This window comes from Psittacula echo (assembly GCF_963264785.1).
Source record: "Psittacula echo genome assembly, chromosome: 1".
In the NCBI taxonomy this organism is placed as follows: Eukaryota; Metazoa; Chordata; class Aves; order Psittaciformes; family Psittacidae; genus Psittacula; species Psittacula echo.
Genome location: NC_137735.1, coordinates 102,286,574 through 102,308,685, shown reverse-complemented (window position 1 = coordinate 102,308,685; position 22,112 = coordinate 102,286,574). Strand labels below are relative to the sequence as shown.

The 22,112-nt window shown below is 36.5% G+C and overlaps 1 protein-coding gene across 3 annotated transcripts in view; it reads right to left on the bottom strand.

The window, feature by feature from the left end:
* PLEKHA5 (pleckstrin homology domain containing A5) overlaps positions 1-22,112 on the bottom strand; it is a gene marked incomplete at both ends in the record, with an annotated part of 157,512 nt that overhangs the window by 41,773 nt on the left and 93,627 nt on the right. For all 3 annotated transcript variants that reach the window (XM_080616383.1, XM_080616384.1, XM_080616385.1), the window contains 6 exons: positions 3,828-3,943; positions 4,901-5,001; positions 8,697-8,769; positions 12,907-13,011; positions 16,790-16,910; positions 17,897-17,980. In XM_080616383.1, coding sequence (XP_080472509.1) covers positions 3,828-3,943; positions 4,901-5,001; positions 8,697-8,769; positions 12,907-13,011; positions 16,790-16,910; positions 17,897-17,980 — 600 coding nt within the window. The remainder of the gene's footprint in view (positions 1-3,827; positions 3,944-4,900; positions 5,002-8,696; positions 8,770-12,906; positions 13,012-16,789; positions 16,911-17,896; positions 17,981-22,112) is intronic.

The window sequence follows — 22,112 nt, the reverse complement described above, 5'->3', positions numbered from 1 at the left end:
CCATATTTGTATCTAACCCTCAAAGACATAGTCAACAAGACTTGAAAGGTATTTTGATGACATGAGAGGGAGAAGATGAAGAGAATGAGCACTGATACTGATATATTGATTTAGCATATACCGAATACAGTTTATATATTTTTACAACCAAGCAGAATTAATACGTATGGAACAGTAATACAGGAACAGTACTACTTTCTGCTGCTTTATATAAATAAATAATTTTAAAAGGGTTAGGTGAGGGCATGTAATTAAGTATCATGATTTAAGGATATGAGGACTGTGATTTAACAAAGCCTGGCAGAGGCACTTGAAAAAGATATCTTTTCCAAGCATCATGACGTCAGTAAACCCCCGCTGTGGATGTTGCTATGCTAACAAGTGCTTTTTTGGCAGCCTACCTTATGCTGTTCAGGGAAAGTAACTACATTAGAAGGAGGGGAACAAAAATAGTCTTTGCTATGCTAATGCTGCATCACTCAGAAGAAACAAAGGCCCTAGCAGACACAGCTGACAGTGAAAGGATAGAAAAATGATGCTCAAACATGGGAGAGTACAGAAATCATCATTTAGAGTAAAAATAATAAATCAGTATGTTGGCGGGTATTAGCGAGCAATCAATAATCAGATACAACTTAAGTGTGGTCTGCAGTGATACAGCATGGAATGAGCAAGATGTTTTGCTAATCCAGAGAGGTTGTTTGAGCTCATATTTTGACTCATAAGCTTAAATAGTTCCTTACTAACTGATGTATTTATGTTCAATTATTATGATAGGTCTCTCAGTATATTATTAAACTTGAATTTACTATCTAGGCAAAAGTAAAACAAAAATGTTCATAAAGGTGTAATTACAGTTAAGTCAACAGGACCAAGTATTATCTGCCCTTCCCTGCAGTTATACATCAGATGTGAGTTTTTCTGCTGTTACTGCAGAACACTTCAAAAAGAAATGGCTACATTTTTATTTTCTCACCTCAGTATCTCATTTCTGTATTATGTCACTTACTGTATGTGGAAAGCAAGAATAGTTTTGGAAAACCAGAAAAACAAGCCACAACTTCACATTTTAAATATTCCTTTTTTTTTTTTTTTTTTTCCCAAGGAACTAGTATCCTCAGAAAAATAGAGACTGTAGCTCTGAAATGATTTAATGCTGAAACATTCAATTTAACAGACTGCTGGGTTTGGATTTCCAGAGTATCATAAGCAATGAAGTACCCTGACTACCAGATTTAAAGAACTATACTGTAAAACTATACTATAACTTATCATCAGGCTATTTATATTAACAAGCACTAAAGAGTGGCTCAATATGAGCTTGCATAAATACTTAAGGGAGTGATTTCTTAATAACTCTAGTTACCGTATTGTAAGTATCTAGTCTGTTAGAAAGCTGTATTCAGTATCATCTTAGAAGCTCTAGAAAAAACAGAATTGAAAAACAAAGGCATTGGCTGAATTTGACTGAAGCAAAATCATTTATGCTTAGAGCTATGTGCATGCCAAACTTTAGGTTACTTAGAGATGAGGTAATAAAATACTTTATACTTAACAGATACTTTTTTTTTAGAGGGAAAAATTAGTATTTCTTCTGGATAAGATCACATCCTACTACATTGCTCATTTTAAGAACTGGTTTAATAGCCAAAAGATGGATTCTTTAGAAAACAGATGCCTAAAGGATTTTCTACCTTATTACTGCTAACAGACATGAAAGCTTTGAGACTACACTGGTCTTTAAATGTATTTTCTCTCAAGTAATTATTTCAAGACTACTGACAAACTTTTCAAAGAGGTCACATTTACTTCTGGTTTGTTCTAAGGTTTCTTGCCTGAATTAAACCAATGAGATGGTGTTACTTAAGTCACTTTTTGTTGCTTTGCTGACACTGCTTTGGCTGTTGGCAAGCCTGTTCTGCCTGTGATATCCAGGCAGAGAACTACTGATTTTGCTGCTGAGGGCTTTCCTACTTCTTTAATTTGCTACACCCATTCACCAAGGAGTAAGATTGGCACTTGAAGCAATGCGAAGGCAGACTGCAGGTGCATGTATAGTTGAATGAAACATGTTAGGTAAACTCAGCTGCATTAAGAATCCCACCATTTGTCTATATACTGCTGAACACCTGAAAGGCAGACATCAGTGCTGAACAGGCACTATGGCTCAAAGAGTGGGGTATGAATGCACAACCGAGCATTTTGGGAGGCTGGAAAACTCTTCACAGCAGTAGCCTATACTGACTGTCTTGTTAGAAGAGCCATGACACTGCAACCTAGAAAGGCGACTAGCCTTCAAAGCTGCACTGGGTACCAGTGCGAGCTCACTATGTGTCCTCACAGGCTCTGCGGCAGTAAACATGACTGTACAGTTATATTCACAAACTGCACAAAACAGTGGTTATTTACATTAACATTTTGAATTGCTTCTTATGTTAAAAGAAATGTCACAATAATATAACATCTGTCTATATAATTTACTAAGTATCTTCTGTAAGGCATTGACTCTTAGGGGAGACACTATGAAGACAGGGCCTAGAGCACAAGTCTTATGAGGAACAGCTGAGGGAACCAGGGTTGTTTAGCCTGGAGAAGGCTCAGAGGAGACCTTATCGCTGCCTACAACTACCTGAAAAGAGGATGGAGAGAGAGGAGGTGCTGGTCTATTCTCCCAGGTAACAAGCAATAGGACAAGAGATCTAACGGCCTCAAGCTGAGCCAAGGAAGGTTTAGACCGGATATTGGGAAAAATTTCTTCACAGGCAGGGTGATCAGGCATTGGAACAGGCTGCCCATGGAAGTGGTGGTCACTGTCCCTGGAAGTGTTCAAAAAACTGTGTGGATGAAGCCTTTTGTGACATGGTTTAGTAGTGGCTTTGGCAGTCCTGGGGTAATGGTTGACGATCTTAAAGGTCTTTTCCAACCTAGCTGATTCTATGAAGATGACACTTAAGGACACTCTGTCAGGCTGAGATACACTTTTTTTCCCACATTGTTTTCTATTACAAAGATGTCCTCTCATCAACGTTTCTCAGCATTGCTGTCATTCATTTAGCTACAGTATAGCAGGAGCGAACAGATCAAGTGACTGCAGCCCTCAGCAATAACTTCTGTGCTGTCAATAACAAGGAGCGTTTAAATTATCAATTGGTGAGTTTTCCATTATAGATGCCATGGAGCTGACCCAAGGGACCACATTCAGAGAGAAAACAGTTCTTACTGGATAGACAGCAGCAGACAATATTCAGTTTCTGAGAACACAAGACTTCCAGTGATAACTTGCTTTTCATTGACAACACATGAATACATAAAGGATAAGGCTCCAGATCAGGTAGGTATAAATTTGAACAACAGCTTAATGATGATGGAGAATGACTCCTCACAGGTTGCCCATAGGTACAATTGTTTAATTTAGCCAGAAACTACAGTTGTGAATTTGAGACTTAATGACAGGTTTAGGCCCAAGACCACCACCATTTGAGAGCTGCTATTTCTATTCAGGCAGAAGTGCAGGAGAAGTCAAACATGCCTGCACATAGTATTTGTCATTGCATTTCTTTTGATGACACTGGCTAAAGAAGGCAGTATTTTTTCTTCTTCAAGCCCCTTACACTCAAGGCATCCATATTCAGAACAGAACTTAGATTACTTTTTCTACTTCAGAATTTTAATCCAACATTGTTATGGCAGTAAGGGGTCTTCAATATAAGGAGAAATTACTTCAGCTAATCTACACTCTATTTTTAAAGGTACACCCTTTCATTTAAATAAAGCAAACTAAATAAGAGAAAAATTCATTGTGCCACTGTTTTGTCAATCCACACTACCTTTTCACAGGCTCTGTCTGCACAAGTGCAGCATCTGTCATGGCTTTCATCCACAACTCCATTTCCTTCCCTGTATCTGTGCAGAAATAATAGGTCCTCATGTTTGGATGAGCTGCCTGATTGGAAATGACATGGTCATTGCAATAAAAATGTAAGATTCTGTAAAAGAAAAGAAGCAAATAATGTTACTGTATAATCACTCTAATATTTTCTATAGTAAAAATTCTGCCAATCATATTACCAGAAAAAATACTGGAAAGAATACTTCGATGTTTCTATGTCACTGCATTCATATTTTTAAAATAATTGCCTATGATTTTTAATCATAGCTGCTTCTTCATTAATATACTGAATAAAAAGCCCTTAAATTTCTTCAATCTATTAAAAACTACCTTGACTATCCATTAATGCAAATTAATATGATTATTATAAGTAAGATTTTGGCACAGCTTTTTTGATTTTTTTTATCATTTGAATGATACAGTAGGTTTTAATTTGTACTTACCATAGTAAATAAATGATGCATCGCTTAGGAGGCTAAAAGAAGAGCCAAAAGGAGCTCATAAAACAACAAAAACAGGAAAAAAGAAGTAACAAGAAAATATTTAGTAGAGTGATTTATATAATGATTAAAAAGATTAGCTGTGAAACACTCGTAAATGATTAATGAAATATCATGATTTAAGACATCATAAAACCTTCTTTTTATTTCTATGTAAAGATACTTTGTATCTAAATAATTAAAGAACTTTCATTAGTGGAATAAGTCCAGCTGCAGATGCAGTCTACTATTCTAAAGCACCACACAGTATTTAAGACCCATGAACTAAAAAAAAAAAGACTACTAAGTGACATTCACTCATTTTCTTATACTAGTAATTACATCTATATTTGCATCAGGCTAAATACTTGAATCCTCTGCTAGTGTATTATGCAAAAATAATTCTCAGAAGCTGCTTGTCAATCCTATATTATTTAATTTTAAATATTATGTAAAATAATAATATTATTTTACATAATAACTCAGTAAAATGAGTTCTGACAAAATTAAACTGAAAAATTGATTCCCTTACCTTAAAGGCATATTTGCGGTTAATATGGTCCTCAGCAGAAAGCACAGATATCTGAAAACTAGGTAGAAGTATGCTACCTAGTATTCCCTCTTCTTTCTCATCTGTGAATGTATAGTCCTTGATTAGAGAAACAATGTGTTTTGACACGTAACACCTGTATTTAGACACTTCAGTGAAATTCTGTATTCAACACCACAAGACCACTAACAAGAAGATGACCTCAGTGAAAAAATGCATGAGAGAATCAGAAAGCCAGACTTTTGTTTCATAGGTGTCTGTATGCAGTCTCAGAAGTGTGCAGACAACAAGAGCAATAAATTGTGCAGCCCCTCTTTGTCAACACATGCCATAGAACGTGTATGACGCAAAGTGTGCATCCCCAAAAATCTGTTAAGCTCTGTGAAATGTGGGCCATCAGAATACGGTCACCTTCAATTTTCCCCAAGATGGGCATATATAAAAAACCCTCCTGAGTGTGGCAGCTCTGTAGAAGTTTAAACATGTGAGCTACCTTATGGAATTTGCCTTATGGAAACCACTATGAAAACATTATGCCTAAGGTTTTTCTGGGGATCAGTGCTTACCTGCATATGACTTCAAACCTGAAAAGCAGATGGAAGTCTCTAATTCAGTGACAAGAACAATACCCGCTATCTACTGCCTGCTCATTAAAAACTGCAGATACCTATGACAGCAGAAGTACTTTAAAATACTTTTTGGCCTTTGAGAAAATTTGCACATTCTTCTTCTGATACAGGGAATATTAAGCTACAAGTTTTTGTAATTCCCATGAAGATTTTAGACTCGATTACATTCTATTTGTAAGAATGCTCATGTTTCAGATAATTTCTAAAAAACAAACTCTCCCACAAAACAAACACCCTTTTCCAGAACCTTCTTCTACGTAAAATTTTAGAACTATACATTATAATAATAAATTGACATTTTAATAGGAAGCCACAACCACCCCTGAAATCCAATCATACTTTAATAAAGGAATAATTTGATGCAATTCACCAAGTCAATCTAAATTGTATTTCAGATACAGAACTTCCATTTACAACCAGTATCTTAGGAGACTGCCCCCCTTAAAACTTCTCTTATTTGAAGACATTGCCCACTACAAACTATATATCCATGAAATTAAGATGAAAACATAGATATTCCAAAGTCTGAAGCATGGAAAATTAATACTGTCACAACTAAAATACATATAACAGTATAAAAGGACTACCTCTCATATACACAAATTTAAAAATCTTTTCCCAGTCCTCATTTACTCAGTAAATTCTGAAAAGACCCAACTTTAAGTTATTCACATGGGGAAAGCTCTGCCCAGCCATTTTAGCATTACGTGACATGTTAGATGTAAAAATTATGCTTTCTGGAATAGCTATTTAAGTGGAGAACTGAGCATAGAATTATCCCGATTACAAGGTAGAAAAAGGAGTGGATTTACTTCCAGGTACTCAACTGTACTCATTTTTGCCTGAAACCATCCCACTTCCCCTCTCAAATATTTACTCCTTACTAGCCACGCACCAAAAAAAATCTGCCCCCTTCCCTTGCTCAAGAACACATGGCAAACGTTGGGGTTTACTTTACTTGTATTGCTGTTTTGGGGAAAATTTCCCCTCTTCTGCTAGATTGTACTTTGACTTATTACTGAGTAGTCACACCCACTAGTGCCATATAAAAGCATTAAGCATTTCTGTTCCACTGAACAGCTGCACGTCTGGAGGACCTTGGTCTTTGTTAGAGACATACTGCTACATTCCATTTCCAGATTTTAAAAATCTGTTCCCAATCAGACTAGCTTTTATCTACACATTACACTGCCCCATACCCATCTTTACTTGCATGCTGTGTATGAATAATACAAGGGGAAAATAGCAGATCTGTCCAGCTCTAAGACCTTCTATTTGTTGCAACAATAACCTTCCAATATGAAAGTGGGCAGTCTTTTATCCCTCCATAAACCAGAAAAAGAGTATTCTCTAACCTCTGAAAAAATACAATGAACTGATTTTAATTTCATCCATAAATTAGATTTAAGCTGCTAACATTGTAACACAACTGTAAATGCTCATTAAGATTTACTAACAAAAAAACCCCAAATAAACACCAATATAAACCAATAAAAAACCCCTCCAAAAACCCCAACAACAACATTTGTTCAACCAGAAACACTGTTTGTGACCTGGGAGTAAGTGCATGGCTCCCCACTTCCCAGTTTTTTAATATCTGGGACAGAAACAACAAAAACATAAACCACAGGGTTTAGAGTGCAAGGGTGGTTTTTTATATTTTACGAGCCATTTCTAATACTTTCAAAACTATCACTATCACATTTAATTACAGTTTATCAGCTTTAACTGGTTCCAAGTGAGTGACAGCTCAAAGCTAAGTTTATCATGTGAACAGTTTATTCTGCTTGTATTTCAGCTTATTTGGCACACTAACATATAGAAATTAAAAAGTAAGATTAGAGAGCTGTTTGGATTTATTTCATTTGTTGGTGGTTTGCTTATTGCTTTTTTGTTTTGAGATCTTCATGTGCAGTGCTTTAAGTCAATTTAACGTGTTCTTAAGGCAGTTACAAAGCAGTGCTTTCTTTAGAACCTTTGGGAGAAAGAGCCTGAAGACTTGTTTCATGTAAGAAAACTCTGTAAAAAAGGACAAAGAATATAATGACTACTTAACTAAATGCATTGTAACTATCACAATCAATGCCTCCATGACTGAAATTATGGCCTAATTTTGACTCAGCAGTGGTTTATCCAACTACATATACTTCTTGGGGTAAAGAAACAAAGCTTAATGATTATATTTTAATAATTCAGAATTTGTTAACTGAAACATGTTTCATGACCTTTTTTGTCTTGATTAGATTTGAATCACGCTGAACTTTAATAGAATAGCATTTTGAATTCATCAGTCACTGCTTTCAGCACCACCACTGTTTCTACCAATTCTAAAGTCTCATCTTAAACTTAAACCCTTTCTTACCCTTACTCTGTAAACCTGCAGCTACGGCTGCAGATGGCCTTAACTGTTAATTTTCCTCTATTTTGCCATGCTTTACCATCCTCTTAATTCTTAAGTCTCCTTTAAACTGTTATGGTTGTACACCTTGTTTCAGGACTGGATATGTTTCCAGATGCACAAATCCCATTTGTTTATCCCCTCAGAAGCACTGCAGTTTTCTAACATACAAATCTCCAGACTAGAATTATAAGCAGCTAATTTTTCCCTTTTAAAATAAGTCTGATGTAGCTACATAAGGGTACTAACGGATTCCTTTGTTCCAAGTGCAGCAGTTCTACACTTATGGAATTTCACAACATTTCACTTTATAAGCATTCATGAACACTGATTAGATCTCAACAGGCATATCCACCCTCTTTATCATTCAAAGGCAGAGTTTCAGCTCCTCTGCACTATCCCTTTCCTATCCCCATTTCAGTTACTTAATTTGTATGAAAAATCAGATTTAATCCGGCATATCTAGCTCCTAGCAACAGAAGTAGCAAGAAAACTACAATCCAGAATCTAATAAAAGAGGTGGCTGTGAATGTGTTTGCCCTTTGAGCATACCTGACAGGCAGGAAGCAATTACGTGAAGCTGGCAATTAAGAAAGAAGGAGGAGGGAAAAAAGAAAAGAGAAAAGTAGCAGGCCTGGCTACACAACTACTTTAATCCATTAAGTTAAGTAGTAGCTTCTTATTTCTTATATTTGAGTGGACTCTTCTTCCAATAAAATTAGCAAACAAAGCTCTCCTAAGTGGAACTTACCTCTGTAATAGAAGAGACACAGATCTGAGAGCACAAACCACCGTTTCTTCCACAACTTCATTCCAGTACTATCCTGTATTAATCAAAGTGATCATGTAAGAACTTTCACAATGTCAAGAGTAATAGTTCATAAAGTAAACGAGGTACTACATAGCTATGGTGGTGTGCTAATAGTTAATTTTCTTGGCTATGATACTTAAAATATATTTGACTTCTCATCACAGACTTGACACTGCAAACAAAGATCATAACCCAGGATGCCTGAAGTTAACATGATTCAAGAATAATGAGGCCATTATTTACATAAAAAGTATACTTTCTTTTAAAAAGTAAAAAAAGCAAGGTAATATTAGGGGTACCTCCTCCTTTGTTTAATGAAGAAACTCTCTGCTGAACTTCATCTTCTACTACCACTCATATATCTACAGCAAATTTCTTTCCCAAAGAAAGTTTATTCCTAAAGCAATTTCATTTTCTTTTATGCTTATAACCAATTTACACAGTACACCCCAGAATGAAAGACTGCCACCACTACTGCAGTGTAAATAAGCCAGAGCATTGCAGCGTGCACATCCTAGTAGAATCAGCTTTAATAAATATGTTAATCTGTTCCGAGAAAAAAAGTATGTGTGAATTATCAATACTCTTGTAGTAAACAGGTTTGAGATAACCAAGAAAAGGGATTCTATAATGAAAAACTGTGGGGTGGGTTTGGGAGCTGTTTCGCTTGGGTTTTTTTTTTTTTTTTCTTTTTCTTTTTTTTTGTTTGAGAAAAGTCAGCATAATTTTTAGCTTCACATTTCTCCTCTTTCTGGTGTGGGGAGAATGAGCTGAAGGTGGAAGAAAGGGTAAAGCAAACATTTGCTAGAAAATATTATTCAGAAAAAGTTCAAAAACTTTACAAACATTTTCATAAACGGAATAATTGAACACTTCATAGCACCTTCCTTCTGAGGACCTCAAAGTGGTTTAACAAGCACTAATGAAGTCTGGAAGTGCCCATAGCAGTCAGCTCTTATTTCACAGCCGGAAAGGCAGAGAGAAGGAGGGGAGACTGCCCTCCTCACATCACTGACAAGGTCACTGACTCGGCAGCAGATTAGGATGCAGAACTCCTGGCTTGAAGTACAGCTGTTGAAATGTGAAAATACTCAGACTTGTTCAGTATAAAGGGTTATCACAGACCCTCAGACAGACCTTCTGAAGAGGCTGTTATTCAATGTCACACTTATCTCATCACTCAGAAACACCGGGTTTCTACATGTCCACATAAAATTCTTCCAGAAGTGAGACATGCTATGAATGATCTTTCAGCCTTCTTCAGACATTGCAGAGGCATACATGAACCAATTGTGCGGGTTTTATATTTGAAATTCTTTCCTACTTTAAAGTACATACTTTCTGTATCAGTGGATTTACTATTAATTGTTCCCACTCGATTGTGATTATGTCATAATATGGTAACAGTATGTTCAGAGTAAATTACCTTTCAAACAAAAAGGTGACTCTGGACTTGAAAAGTAGCAGAAAAATGACAGAAGAATAGCGTTACATGCAATGAGCCAGCAAACACTGAATCAAACAAAACTTGCTGTTCTCTGTGATTACATAGACATGCTAAGAAAGTGATGAGCAAACAGAAACCTGCACAAGCTTTCACTCTTAATTTGTGAACATAGTTACCTAGTGGGACAACTCTTGACTAAACTGCCTTTCAATTACTACAACATGAAAACATATAACACCTTTCCTTACAAAAACCAATCCAATACCACAGTATTTAAATAATTTTACAGATAAACCTTGTCCAACAGTATGCATTTGCACAGTGAGGTGGACTGAAAACCGGCTGAGCTATCAGGCCCAGAATGTCGTGATCCGTGGCACCAGTGGCAGCCAGTTGCTAATGGCTTACCCCAGGGGTTGATACTATAGCCAAGATTATTTAGTATCTTCATTAATGAGCTGTGCACTGGGACAGAGCGCACTCTGAGCAAGTTTGCAGATAATATGAACTAGGAGGAGTGGCTGGTACACCAGATGGTTGTGCTGTCATTCTGAGGGACTTTGACAGGCTGGGAAACTGGGCAGAGAAGAACCTCTGCTTCAACAGTGTTGCCAACAGATGAAGGGAGGACATCCTTGCTCTCTACTCAGCACTACTTAGGTCTAGCTGAAGTGCTAGGTTCAATGCTGGACTCACTGGCACAAGAGAAATGTGAACATACTGGAGTGAATCCAGCAAGGGCCACAAAGATGATTAAGCGACTGGAGCATGCTTCATATGAAGAGAGGCTGAGAGAGCCGGGAATATTCAGGCTGGACAAAAGGCAACCCAAGGGGCATCTTATCAGTGTGTATAAACACCTGATGGAAGCATGTAAATAAGATGGAGTCAAACTCTTCTCAATGGTGCTCAGTGACAGGACAAGAGGGAATAGGCAAAAATTAAGAAACACGAAATTCCACCTGAGCAGAGGTAAAAATTTTATTGTAAGAGTAATCAAACACTGGCACAGGTTGTCCAGAGAGGTTGTGGTGCAGGTTCCATACATGAGGACATTCAAAACCTGGCTGGAGGCAGCCCTGCACAACCTGCTCTAGCTGAGCCTGCTTGAGAGCAGGGAAGGTTGGGCTAGATGATTGTAAATCTGTGATTCTAAGATCTTAAAATATAGCTACTCTTTCTTTGTTAGTAAAATAATATAAATGTACAAATGGTAATATGAACATAAAGTACAATTTGTACTTCTTTGTATGCTGAATAACCGTGTTTTGACATGAAACAAAAGATGCAAACCAGACAGTCTTTAGAGGATTCCAAGTTAGTTCAGGTACTAAAACATTTTTTCAGACACATAAAACTCACTTTAAAGGACCTCAGAATGAAAAGCCAGAATATAATGAATCCAACCTATTGAGAAGTGGTAAGCAAAGATAACATAACACAGATATTCATGTGCGCAAACCAAGTTGTTTCATTTAATTAATTAATTTCATTTAATTAAAACATTCATAAAACATTACTTAAGGAAGTTCTTTACTGTGAGGGTGATGAGGCACTGGAACAGGTTGCCCAAAGTAGTGGTAAATGCTCCATCCCTGGCAGTGTTCAAAGCCAGGTTGGACAGAAACTTGGATGGCATGGTCTAGTTTGAGGTGTCCCATGGCAGGGGGTTGGAATGAAATAATCTTAAGATCCCTTCCAACCCTAACCATTGAGTATCTAAACATGGAAAAATCTTCTACTAACCAGACACTACTAGATCATTTTATTTGATAGTATTTTTTAAAAAGCGATTTATCAAAAGCAGAAAGCCAGTTAGGTCATACCAGTCTATCAGAGTAGGCACAGTAAATGGCACTGCAGATTCAAAATTACACATACACATTCGCCTCAGCTGAGTTTAAATTACAAGTTCTTATAGGGTTCTTGCTGGATTTATAAAAGACATTCCCAACATAATTCCCAATTATAATAATAATCAGTTTTGTTGTTCAATTTTCTGATCAAACGATTCTGTGATTCTGTATTCTACTATGAACTCTTGCAGAGCAAGAAAGAGCAAATGGTTTAGTATTGCAGAATAGCAAATCTACAGCAGGGTAGGTACACTGTCACTAAATACTAAAAAGCACATACTTCAGGTGAGTTTACATGCAATAGGAAAACCTAAAGTAATATCCGATTTTAAGATTATTATCTTCGAGTTAACAGAACAGCCATTCCCCTCTCTTTTCATATGCAAAAAAATTGCTTGATTTCCATTTGTTACTGAAAATGTTTACTTTAAAATAAAATTAACAGATACAGCCTAATAAAAGAAACTTTGGAACTAAAAAAAAAAAAAAAAAGGCTGGACCATACATCCTTGTCCCATCATCTCAGCATGTCTGAAATTAATTTAGCTATTTACTAAATGTCTACACAGATTTTTCAAGCCTTTTCTGTATTTTAGAGAGAAATATGCATATATAATATATTTATGTTCTGCACTTGTCTGATGCCCTTACTGATTTGTATAAGAATGCTATCCAGTAAGGAGCTAATTAAAATACCACATATCAGTTTCTCACAATTTATAGCTTCACTCTGGTATTGCTATCATTGCATTTTATGCAAATGACTGTCTTTTTTACAGTATACACCTTACCAGAAAAAATAAAGGGGGGTGGGCTGGGGAGTGGGAGATGAAGAAGGGAAGAGTACCTGTTTGTAGAGCCAGCCACGTCTGACAACTGGTGCATTAGGATTTCTCTTTATTGAGTTTGATCGCTTTCCGAAATTATGAACCTTCTTTGAAGATCGTGATGTCTACATTGAATTGAACAGGTTAAAGAAAACATTACATTAATATCTGTTGAAAAATTACAGCACATTTTCTTTTAAGTTCTTTTTCTTATACATGTTCCTCTGGGGGATTTCGGAATACAAACTGTATTCCATTTTTAGATAAATAATTGTTACGATGGTTCTGCTGGATTCAGCATTTCTTTCTTTTTCCTATGCAGAAAATTTAAAGATAAATCCCAAGACAAGTACTTAAAGATTTTCTTAACAAGAAAAATGAACCAAATAAGTAACTGACCTTCTTATAAGGTAGGAAGATAGCCTACCAAGCTGTAGAAAGAGAAGTAAAACTAAAAGAACTATTATTAATTATGAAAGACTATATCACCTGGGCAAGAAAATTTTACTCTTTGCTGCTTCCAACACCCGCCTGGTACATGAAAACTTGCTCAGATTTCAACAAGATACAACTCCCTTTTTCCTAACAAATACTGTATTTTTTCTTATTATTTCTTCCCCCTCAAAAGCCCTTCGTTCTGTGATCTTTTGGCTTGTTTGTATATTATTTTACCTGCCTGCACTAAGGCCTGCTTTGAAACTTTTGCCCTGAAACTCATATTTGCTGTTGCTTATACATTTAACAACCTTACAGCTATGCAATGAACACAGGTAATTCAGAGAAGTAGGATAAATAACCCATTTTAGATTTTATCATCCTTCTACTTGAGCAACCAAAAGAAATAGGAAAAGGCATAAAGAAACATGCAGCACTTAGTCAATTCACACTTCATTCTTTTCAGCCTACATTTATGAAGTTTGTTCTGCAACAAACTGAGCTCAACTTGTGTTTGTGTTTTAAATCCTTTAAGAATTGGTGCCTCAGAGACCATGTGATGTGATACAGCAAAGTATCCCACTCTGCAAAAGTAAAGTTCAAATAAATTTTTTAAGCTGTGTTCAGGGCTCTGCTCCAAATTCACCATTTGATTTGAGACAACATAATCCTGTGCTTCAGCTTTGTCATCTCTACTACTAAGACTAATCATAAGGTTATGCAAAGTTCCTAAAGGAAGACGGCTGAACAAACACTAATTTTTTTGTTGCAAATTAGGGTATGGGCTTTCTCTATGGGAATCCTCTTAACACATCATAGAACTGAGCTGGGTTTTACACATGCTTCAGAGACAATTCCACAGTAAGTTAAAAAACATAAACTGAAAACTGTAATTTAAAATGATGTGCAGCTTTTGTCAACAATGCCATTACCTGAAGAATACAACACAACTTAGCCAAAACAAAGTAACTTTACAAGACCTACATGCATTTGCCTTAAGTCTACACCACAATGAAACAAGGTCGTTTCATATTTCTTTGTTGAAAAAAATTGTGAGGGAATATAAAAAATACAGTGCTTTTAATTTCCCTTGGAGATACAGAAATTTGACTCAGCTCTGGAAAGCAAGACAAAGCACACAATTGAAATCTAATTAAAAATAAAAGTAAAAATCTTCCACACTGCATCTGAAAAATTCTACCAGCACAAAATGGAAAAAGGTTCATAACAAGCCAGGAGACTTGTGTCATCCAGCTGTATGAAAGGAATATACAGAGAACCTTTAACAATCCACAGCACATTATAATGTCAACTACATCTATCTCAGTTAACCTGTATGGCTACTATATTGGCATATCACACAAAAACTGTGCCAAGATTTTGATCAGAAATAATTTATAACATTCAAACCCATTCTAACATTAGGAAGTAAAAGCTCAAAACCTCTCAATGATGTTCTAGGCATTCTATACTTGTAAAATGGCTAATGCATTAAGGATGCTTCTGAAACCACAACCAGCCATAAGTACTACTACTGTCAAGTCTACTAACAAAATTCAGGTAATTTAGATAGATATCTCTTAAGTAGGTCTGATAATAAACCATATTGAGTCCAATTTCACTGAGGTCACAGCAAAGTTTTAATGGATTACATCTTACCAACTGTGAATACAAACTTCCTTTAATTAAACACAGCATCACAAGTGCTTTCTAATTTTACCTAATACAAAAAACACTTTAGATGACTCATGATTATTTTACCACACACTGCATAAAGACAGTAACTGTTCCCAACAAATTCTAGGCCTTGAGACAATGAGTATTTTAGGATACTGAAATATCAGAGTTGTATATATGAACTAATTATGAGTTATTAAACTTTCTAAATCACATCCTCCTCTTGTTATGTTTGGGGTCCTTGGCCATCCCATGTTTTCTCACACACGTATCTACAACATCACAGGAAGGAAACAGGAAGAAGGATAAAACATAAGAATTGAAGGGTTCAACTACTTTTTACCCCATGGCTCTAAACATGTAGGCCATATTGCACAGCCTCAGCTTCTGGAGAAGGCAAAGAGAAAAACAGGATAGTGAATAAAGGGTCCAACTTCTAACCACTTGCTGGAAGGTACAGAAGATAACAGAGCTGGCAAACTCATAGTCACATCTGAGATCATCTGATCTGTTCTGAGAAATAGTCCTGGCAGCTGTGAAGCCTCCAAAACTAGACCTTATGGGAGAGACCCTGTACAGTTCCAATGCTGAGAAAGAAGTCTGAAACTTCCAGTGACATTCACTGTTTCCCAAACCTGAAGAAAACAAACACCAGCAGGATTTTGAACTCTGGGCAACAAACCAGTCAGTAGCTGGGGTTGCAAAATTCATCACTCTGCAAGCTAATTTTCTCTCTGCTTAGCTGGTAGAGGTCACAGAATTTATGTGGGCTTTCCTCCCCTGTTTCAAAACTAGCGCAGAAGTAAGTAATCAACACTAAACTTACTGCATACTTGAAAAACATGGGTTGAGAACATTTCTGATAAGAAAATTTTCTGCATGTGAACTCAAAGAATGGAAATTGAAATCTTTGTTACTTTCAACTTCTGTTTAAAAATATATTTCCAGTCTTCAAGGCTTACATTATCTTCCAAACCACAAACCAATCATGACGCTGCCTTCTGGATTTTGTAGGCAATTTCAGTGCCTACAAGATGGTTGCAATTTTCCATGATCTGAGTGGATTTCTGCCTCAGCATTTTAGCTTGGACCAGAAGGTTGCTCTTGAAGCAAACCTCCCAGTCATTCACTCTTATTGTGCTTTGGTTTGCATAGTAGAGCAAACTGGACTTATGTTAGATAAGACTAAAATGCAAGATGCTGTCTTGGTTTAATCCCAGCTGGTAACTCAGCACCATGCAGCTGCTCTCTCACCTAGGTGACCTAGGAATCTCCAGGACTTTTCCCAAGAATTTTCCTAGGAAACGAAGACTTCAACTTCTGGTCCAATGACAGCAAATCATGTCATCTGCCTTTCAATTTTACCACAGAGTCACCTTCCATCTCTCTTATAATTACTTCTTACACACAATTATAATTCTCTCCCTTTTACCTAGAGATCTAGTCAATTGTTTGTGACTAAGCAATTTCTGTAACAATGCTTACCCAGATGTCTGATCAGTCACTCAACATTTTGCAGTTGACACAGAATAGAAAGGTCAGATTCTGTGAACAATGTAAGTGCATGCAAGTCATAAGAGCTGTGATACCTGATAAAAATCACAGTTTCAGTGATAACTTGTTTCAGACACTTCGGTTTCCAAATTAAATATGAAACAAGCCAAGTGCCCTGGAAAAAAATACATGCTTTGTTTTGCTTTTTTCAGTGGAATACTAATATATAGTCTATACTGCCTAGTACCTTGTGGTATAACTGAATAATTTTATTTTAATTTGGATATAAATACTTACTCTGCCCAAAGGGCTCATTGGATGAGCAGCATAATCTGATGTCACATTATAGTTAGTTGCTTCACATATCATGCTTATTGGTCGCTCCTTCTTTTCTTCAGATGTCATTGCTGCAGCAGTCCTGAAAATAGAATATGTAATAGCACTAGAACATGCTGTGTGTGCAGATTGCTATTAAAAAGCACCCCTAGATGTAGCCTAACACAATCTGTGTCCTACTTTTCCAATTTAAAAGCAATTCACACTTCATTGTAAAGTTACCTGCACTGTGTTTTGAACTTAAATCTATTATAAATGAATTTTAAGATGTTTTAAAATAGGATTTCTCTATTAGCGTTAGGTGTTGGTGGGAGGGAAAAAGACAGGTATGAGCATGAGACAGAAATGGGAAGAAATGCTCTCCAAAGCCCCCATATGGCTTTGTCCCACTTCAGTGAGAAGATGCACGTTTGTGAAATTTCACATACTGCATTTTTGATGGCTTTCACTCTATCCACCATATAACGTTGCAGCAATGGTGGTGAGCAGGACACTCAATACCCAGCCATATATAAAATATTGAGGTCAGGTATGACTTCTATGCATACCTTCTCATACTATTGTGTATTCTACAAAACTAATGCAAAGATAACAAAACCGAGTTATTACCCAGAGATTCAGAAAGTGTCTCAACTAGCCAAGAAAATAACCAATTGAAGAGACACTACCAGGCAAAACACAATAAAGGCACATGAATGTCCCCTATGTGATTCAAAAAAATACTCCTTTTTGAAAGTTTATTGGATTATTATATAAAATATGTCATTTGCTAACACTAAAGAATAAGTAAAGTGAAGAGTGGCGATTCACACTGCATGAGCATGGTGCATTTCTACCATATAACTCATTTCGGCTGTGCTTTTTATCTTAAAAATTAGTATTAAATATTTAATAATACTCTGAAATAATTTAAAACAATTACTCTGAAATAATTTAAACAAGTAAAACTTTATACACGCTAATCTGACTTGGAAAAAGAAACACAGCAATTATCGATCACTGAATCTTACTTCAATAGTAATAAGTTTTAAAACACCTATTTTATAGACTGAAACAGATGTCACTTACTGTTCATTCACAACGAAAATACAGTTGTCCTGCGATGGCTGTCCTGTTACTGGATGTTTGCAGGTTACTTTTCGTTCATTATGACTGTGGAAGAGAGAGAAGAAAAATTGTTAGGCAATATTTTCTAACTCAAGTATATAAATCCAGCACATCAATTATATCAGCACAGTGAAAACATTCATGAGTATTTCATTACAGCATATAAGAATCCAGGTGTACACACACAAATGCATATATATATATGTAAACTAATAAAAAGGATGATAACAAGTAGTAAAGAATCTTCATCAATACTCTGGAGAGAGACAGAAAACATTGGCACTATGTTGGTAATGGTTTTGAATTAAAAAGCTAGAGCAGTAAGAGTGTTACTAGTTCATATATGACCACCTATAATTCACTTCAGCTAAGTGTCTATATATTCATAAACAGGATTTCAGATGAACAGTATAAATGAAAGACAAACAACTGCTTTGCAGGTATAAAATACCACTCACAATATTGATTGATTGGAACAAGAGTGATGCATCACAATCACAGTTCTGATGGTGACTTTTTCATTCAGAACACTACTCCCCTGTAGTGATTTTGGGAGTAGCTTCAAGTGGAAGAACTTACTGCTGGAGGGCTTCACCCTCATCAGCACAAACCACTCACTTTGCAGTATTTTGTTCCCCTGAGCTGCAGGTGTTTCTACATCACAGCAGCTCCCACAATGTGGAAGAAATTGCCCAAATTCAACAACTATCAGCTGCTACCACTCAAGAAGGAAATGTTCGACTTGAGCCCTAGAGGGAAGAAAGAGAAGGGGAGGAATTGCTTTTACAACCTACCAGATATGTCAACCAGCTGACAGCTATAACATGTGCCTGCTGCAGCCTGGGGCTTTTCCACCTGCCACCTCCAAGACTATACAACTGTAAGAGGCAAGGGTAGCCAAACTGCAGCAACCCCCACTGAACTCTGGCCCCAAAATGTAGGAGAGAGAGCAGGAAAGGTGCACTGACAGAATTTAAACCTAGTTCAGTGATTAAAAAGCATACAAGCAGAAATCAGACACAGATGTGTTATTTGGATAACACTCACATGCTTCAAAACAAACTCACCTCTTCTGTTTTTAACACTTTCAATAACATTTATAAGTAAAATGTATATAATACAAAACCATCAGTCTTGGAAATCAGCACTGTAAATCACAAAGAAAGTAATTCCATTTGATAGTATTTACTTTTGTAAAGAATATGTGATGATAATCTTGTTCATGTAAGTTATCTTACATAATACTATGCCTTTCTTATCACAAGTTCAGCCTTGAAAAATATTCTTGGACAGAGAATAAATTGAGAAAGAAAAAAGTGCTTTCGTTGGAAGATCGGAGAAAAGGTGCAGAACAATAAAAACTTTGAATAGCACTTTATCCTTAACACGTACTTCTTTTATTGCCTATTCATTTAACCATCTTAGCTTCCAGAACTATGAAGCAGAGCTCATCTTGCAAATGTTCTGTTATCTACTCTTCCTGCTTAAAACAACCTAGACTTAACAAGACCATCTTAACATTCCCCAAGTTTTTTGAAAACTCCTTTGGATCATAACACTTTGCAACTAGGGAGCATTACTAACTCAAAGCTACCTCTAAGCAAAAGCTTAATAGAATATTCATGCTACCTTTATGGTCAATGGATAGTTGGATAAATATGCATAAACCTAAAGCACAAGATTAGAAAGATAGCCCAATTCTTTGCACTTTCTTTACCGGGATTTTAAAATCTTCTTAATACCTCAATGGATAGATGTGTTGGAGCTTAACTAATGAGCTAGCAATCGCAGCTATTTTATCTTCACACTAAATTCAGCAGAATTCTAAGTTTAGCTTCTAAAGAAGTTTCCTGCTCCAGAAATGCATCCATTAGAATGAGGGGACAGAAAAGAGATGACCCAAGTTTGTCTATGCCATCCCTAGTTGCCATGGTCCTACAAAGCCTTTCAAATGAAAATGGCTCAGATTGAAGAGAATTAAGGTTCAAAACATTCCTGAGGAAGCTCCCAGGGGTTTTTGTGATTCATCTTTTTCTTCACTTCCCAAAACCTTTCTTTTTGTTCTGACATTTCAAAAACTCTCACATCAAACTAAACAAAAAAACAAAAACAAAAACCCACCAAAAAAAGACCAAGAAAGAAGACAAACAAATCCAAATTAAAATTATGGACTCGAGCTGGCATTCCACAAGCTCTTCCAAAACACTGTCATCTTAATCACACAAAACCTTGACAACTGGCTATCAGCTGACATCCAGAAATGTAGAAATAAATGGACCAAGACTTCTGCTCAAGGACAGCCAATACTCAGGACAGCTACAAAGATGGCACATCCCATGTTTTATATGAGTGCACCTAGCTCACACTGACACAGGAAGAGGCCACACTCAAAGAATGTAAAGGCGAGGTCGTATCAAAATCAGGAGGGAAAGCAGGAAGGGGGAAGAAAAGGAGAGAGAGATGAAAGAAAAGGAAGCCCTGACACAAACCTATTCAAGAATATTTTGTTTCAGGATTGAGTCATGTATCAAGTCAGTATTCCAAAAATATAAAAACATTTTTGGACAAAATACAGTTTTCCTTACTACTCACACTGGTGTTGAGATGTGTAAAGGAGTAGCCAACATTATATTAAAAAGGCAAAAAAATACTGTAGACATGAAACACTCTCCTGTGGGATATACAATACTTGCTTTCTAACAGCTGAGGGACACTTCCTTCTAAAAAGGCAAGGCAAAAGAACAACAACCTTTTCTTCCTCTTCAGCTTAGACACAAGTGAAATTGCCTAAGTGAAGTGAAATTCAGCTTGTACAACTAAGCGTGACAACTGTAAGTATGTCTAGCTGTTATGAACACATTTTACATACTTCCATTTGAAAACTTTCATTACTCATCTGAACTATTGCATTTCTGGCATTAATTTAGCTGATATTTTGACAAGACACCTCCAAATACTTGGGTAAGGTGTAGACTAACTTGGTAATTATTGTCATAACCCTCCCACGTAACAGTAGGTTAAAGCATTTGTTTTAACCTTGATCTTGCAGACTGCTGAGAGTTTCATTAAAATGAAGGTATTTGCCATCTCCAATATGCGATTTAGACAGTTGTTCACTATAATAATACATATCAATAAATCTCAAGGGAAATAAAGAAAACTTTTTAACTGAGAACTCTAATTTCAATTTTATAGTGCGTAATTCAGAGGTTCAGCTCTGCATATTTATGTGTCTGTACTTCTATTATGTGGGAAGGAGTGATTCACATTGACACAGGCAGCTGGAAGCCGGTGTGTTAACTTTTTTGTTATGCAGAGATACAGCCTTCAGGAGGTATACGGAAACAAGACTCCTTTTTCTGTCCAATTTTTCACATCAACATGTTTTGTGAACACAGGGTAACAATACATGCAAACACACTGCTGCACATACACTAAAGGATATAACTGACCCTTATTATTTTAGCCATCCATAGTTAAAGTTGTATTAATAGCATGCTAAACACTAGAGCCAAAGATGGAAAAAAATCCCTCTGTATTTTATTAGTATTAATGAGCATACTGTCTAGATTCAGCATATGGCACAAACTATTCCTTATTAATATTTGCTACTGGCATGTGCTGTGTACCAGAAATCAACACAGGTGACAAAGATGAGAGATAAGCATTTCAATGCAAAATAAAGCCTAGTTCTTGCATGTATCGAGATAATACTCCATTCCTGATCCCAGAAGTGGCCTGGGATAATGACCTGCTATAAAAGGATCAAAACCAACACAAACCAAGACAATAATAAATAAATAACCCCCGCACACAACACAAAACCCTGAACAGACCAAAATAGCTCATGCAGGTACAAGTTACATTTTTGGCTAACTCAGTGCAAGACAAGAAGATACAAATTTAACAGCACCAACTTAACCTGACCTCTTTTCTCCGGAATTTTTAAACTTCTTCCCAAACCTTTCTTCTGAACACTGTGAGCTTTGGCATCATTTAGCAGGTAGCTTAGCTTTGGCTCATGGACAAGCCCTCAGAGCAAAAGGATTTATCTTGTTCAGATCAGAAGTCGACAGTAACCTTGAATCTAACTCATGTTATTTGCCTTCTTATCTGCTCTCCTTCTCCTTTCCACCCCTTGAGACTCTTTCATCTCTTCAGAAGGCAGCATTGTTTT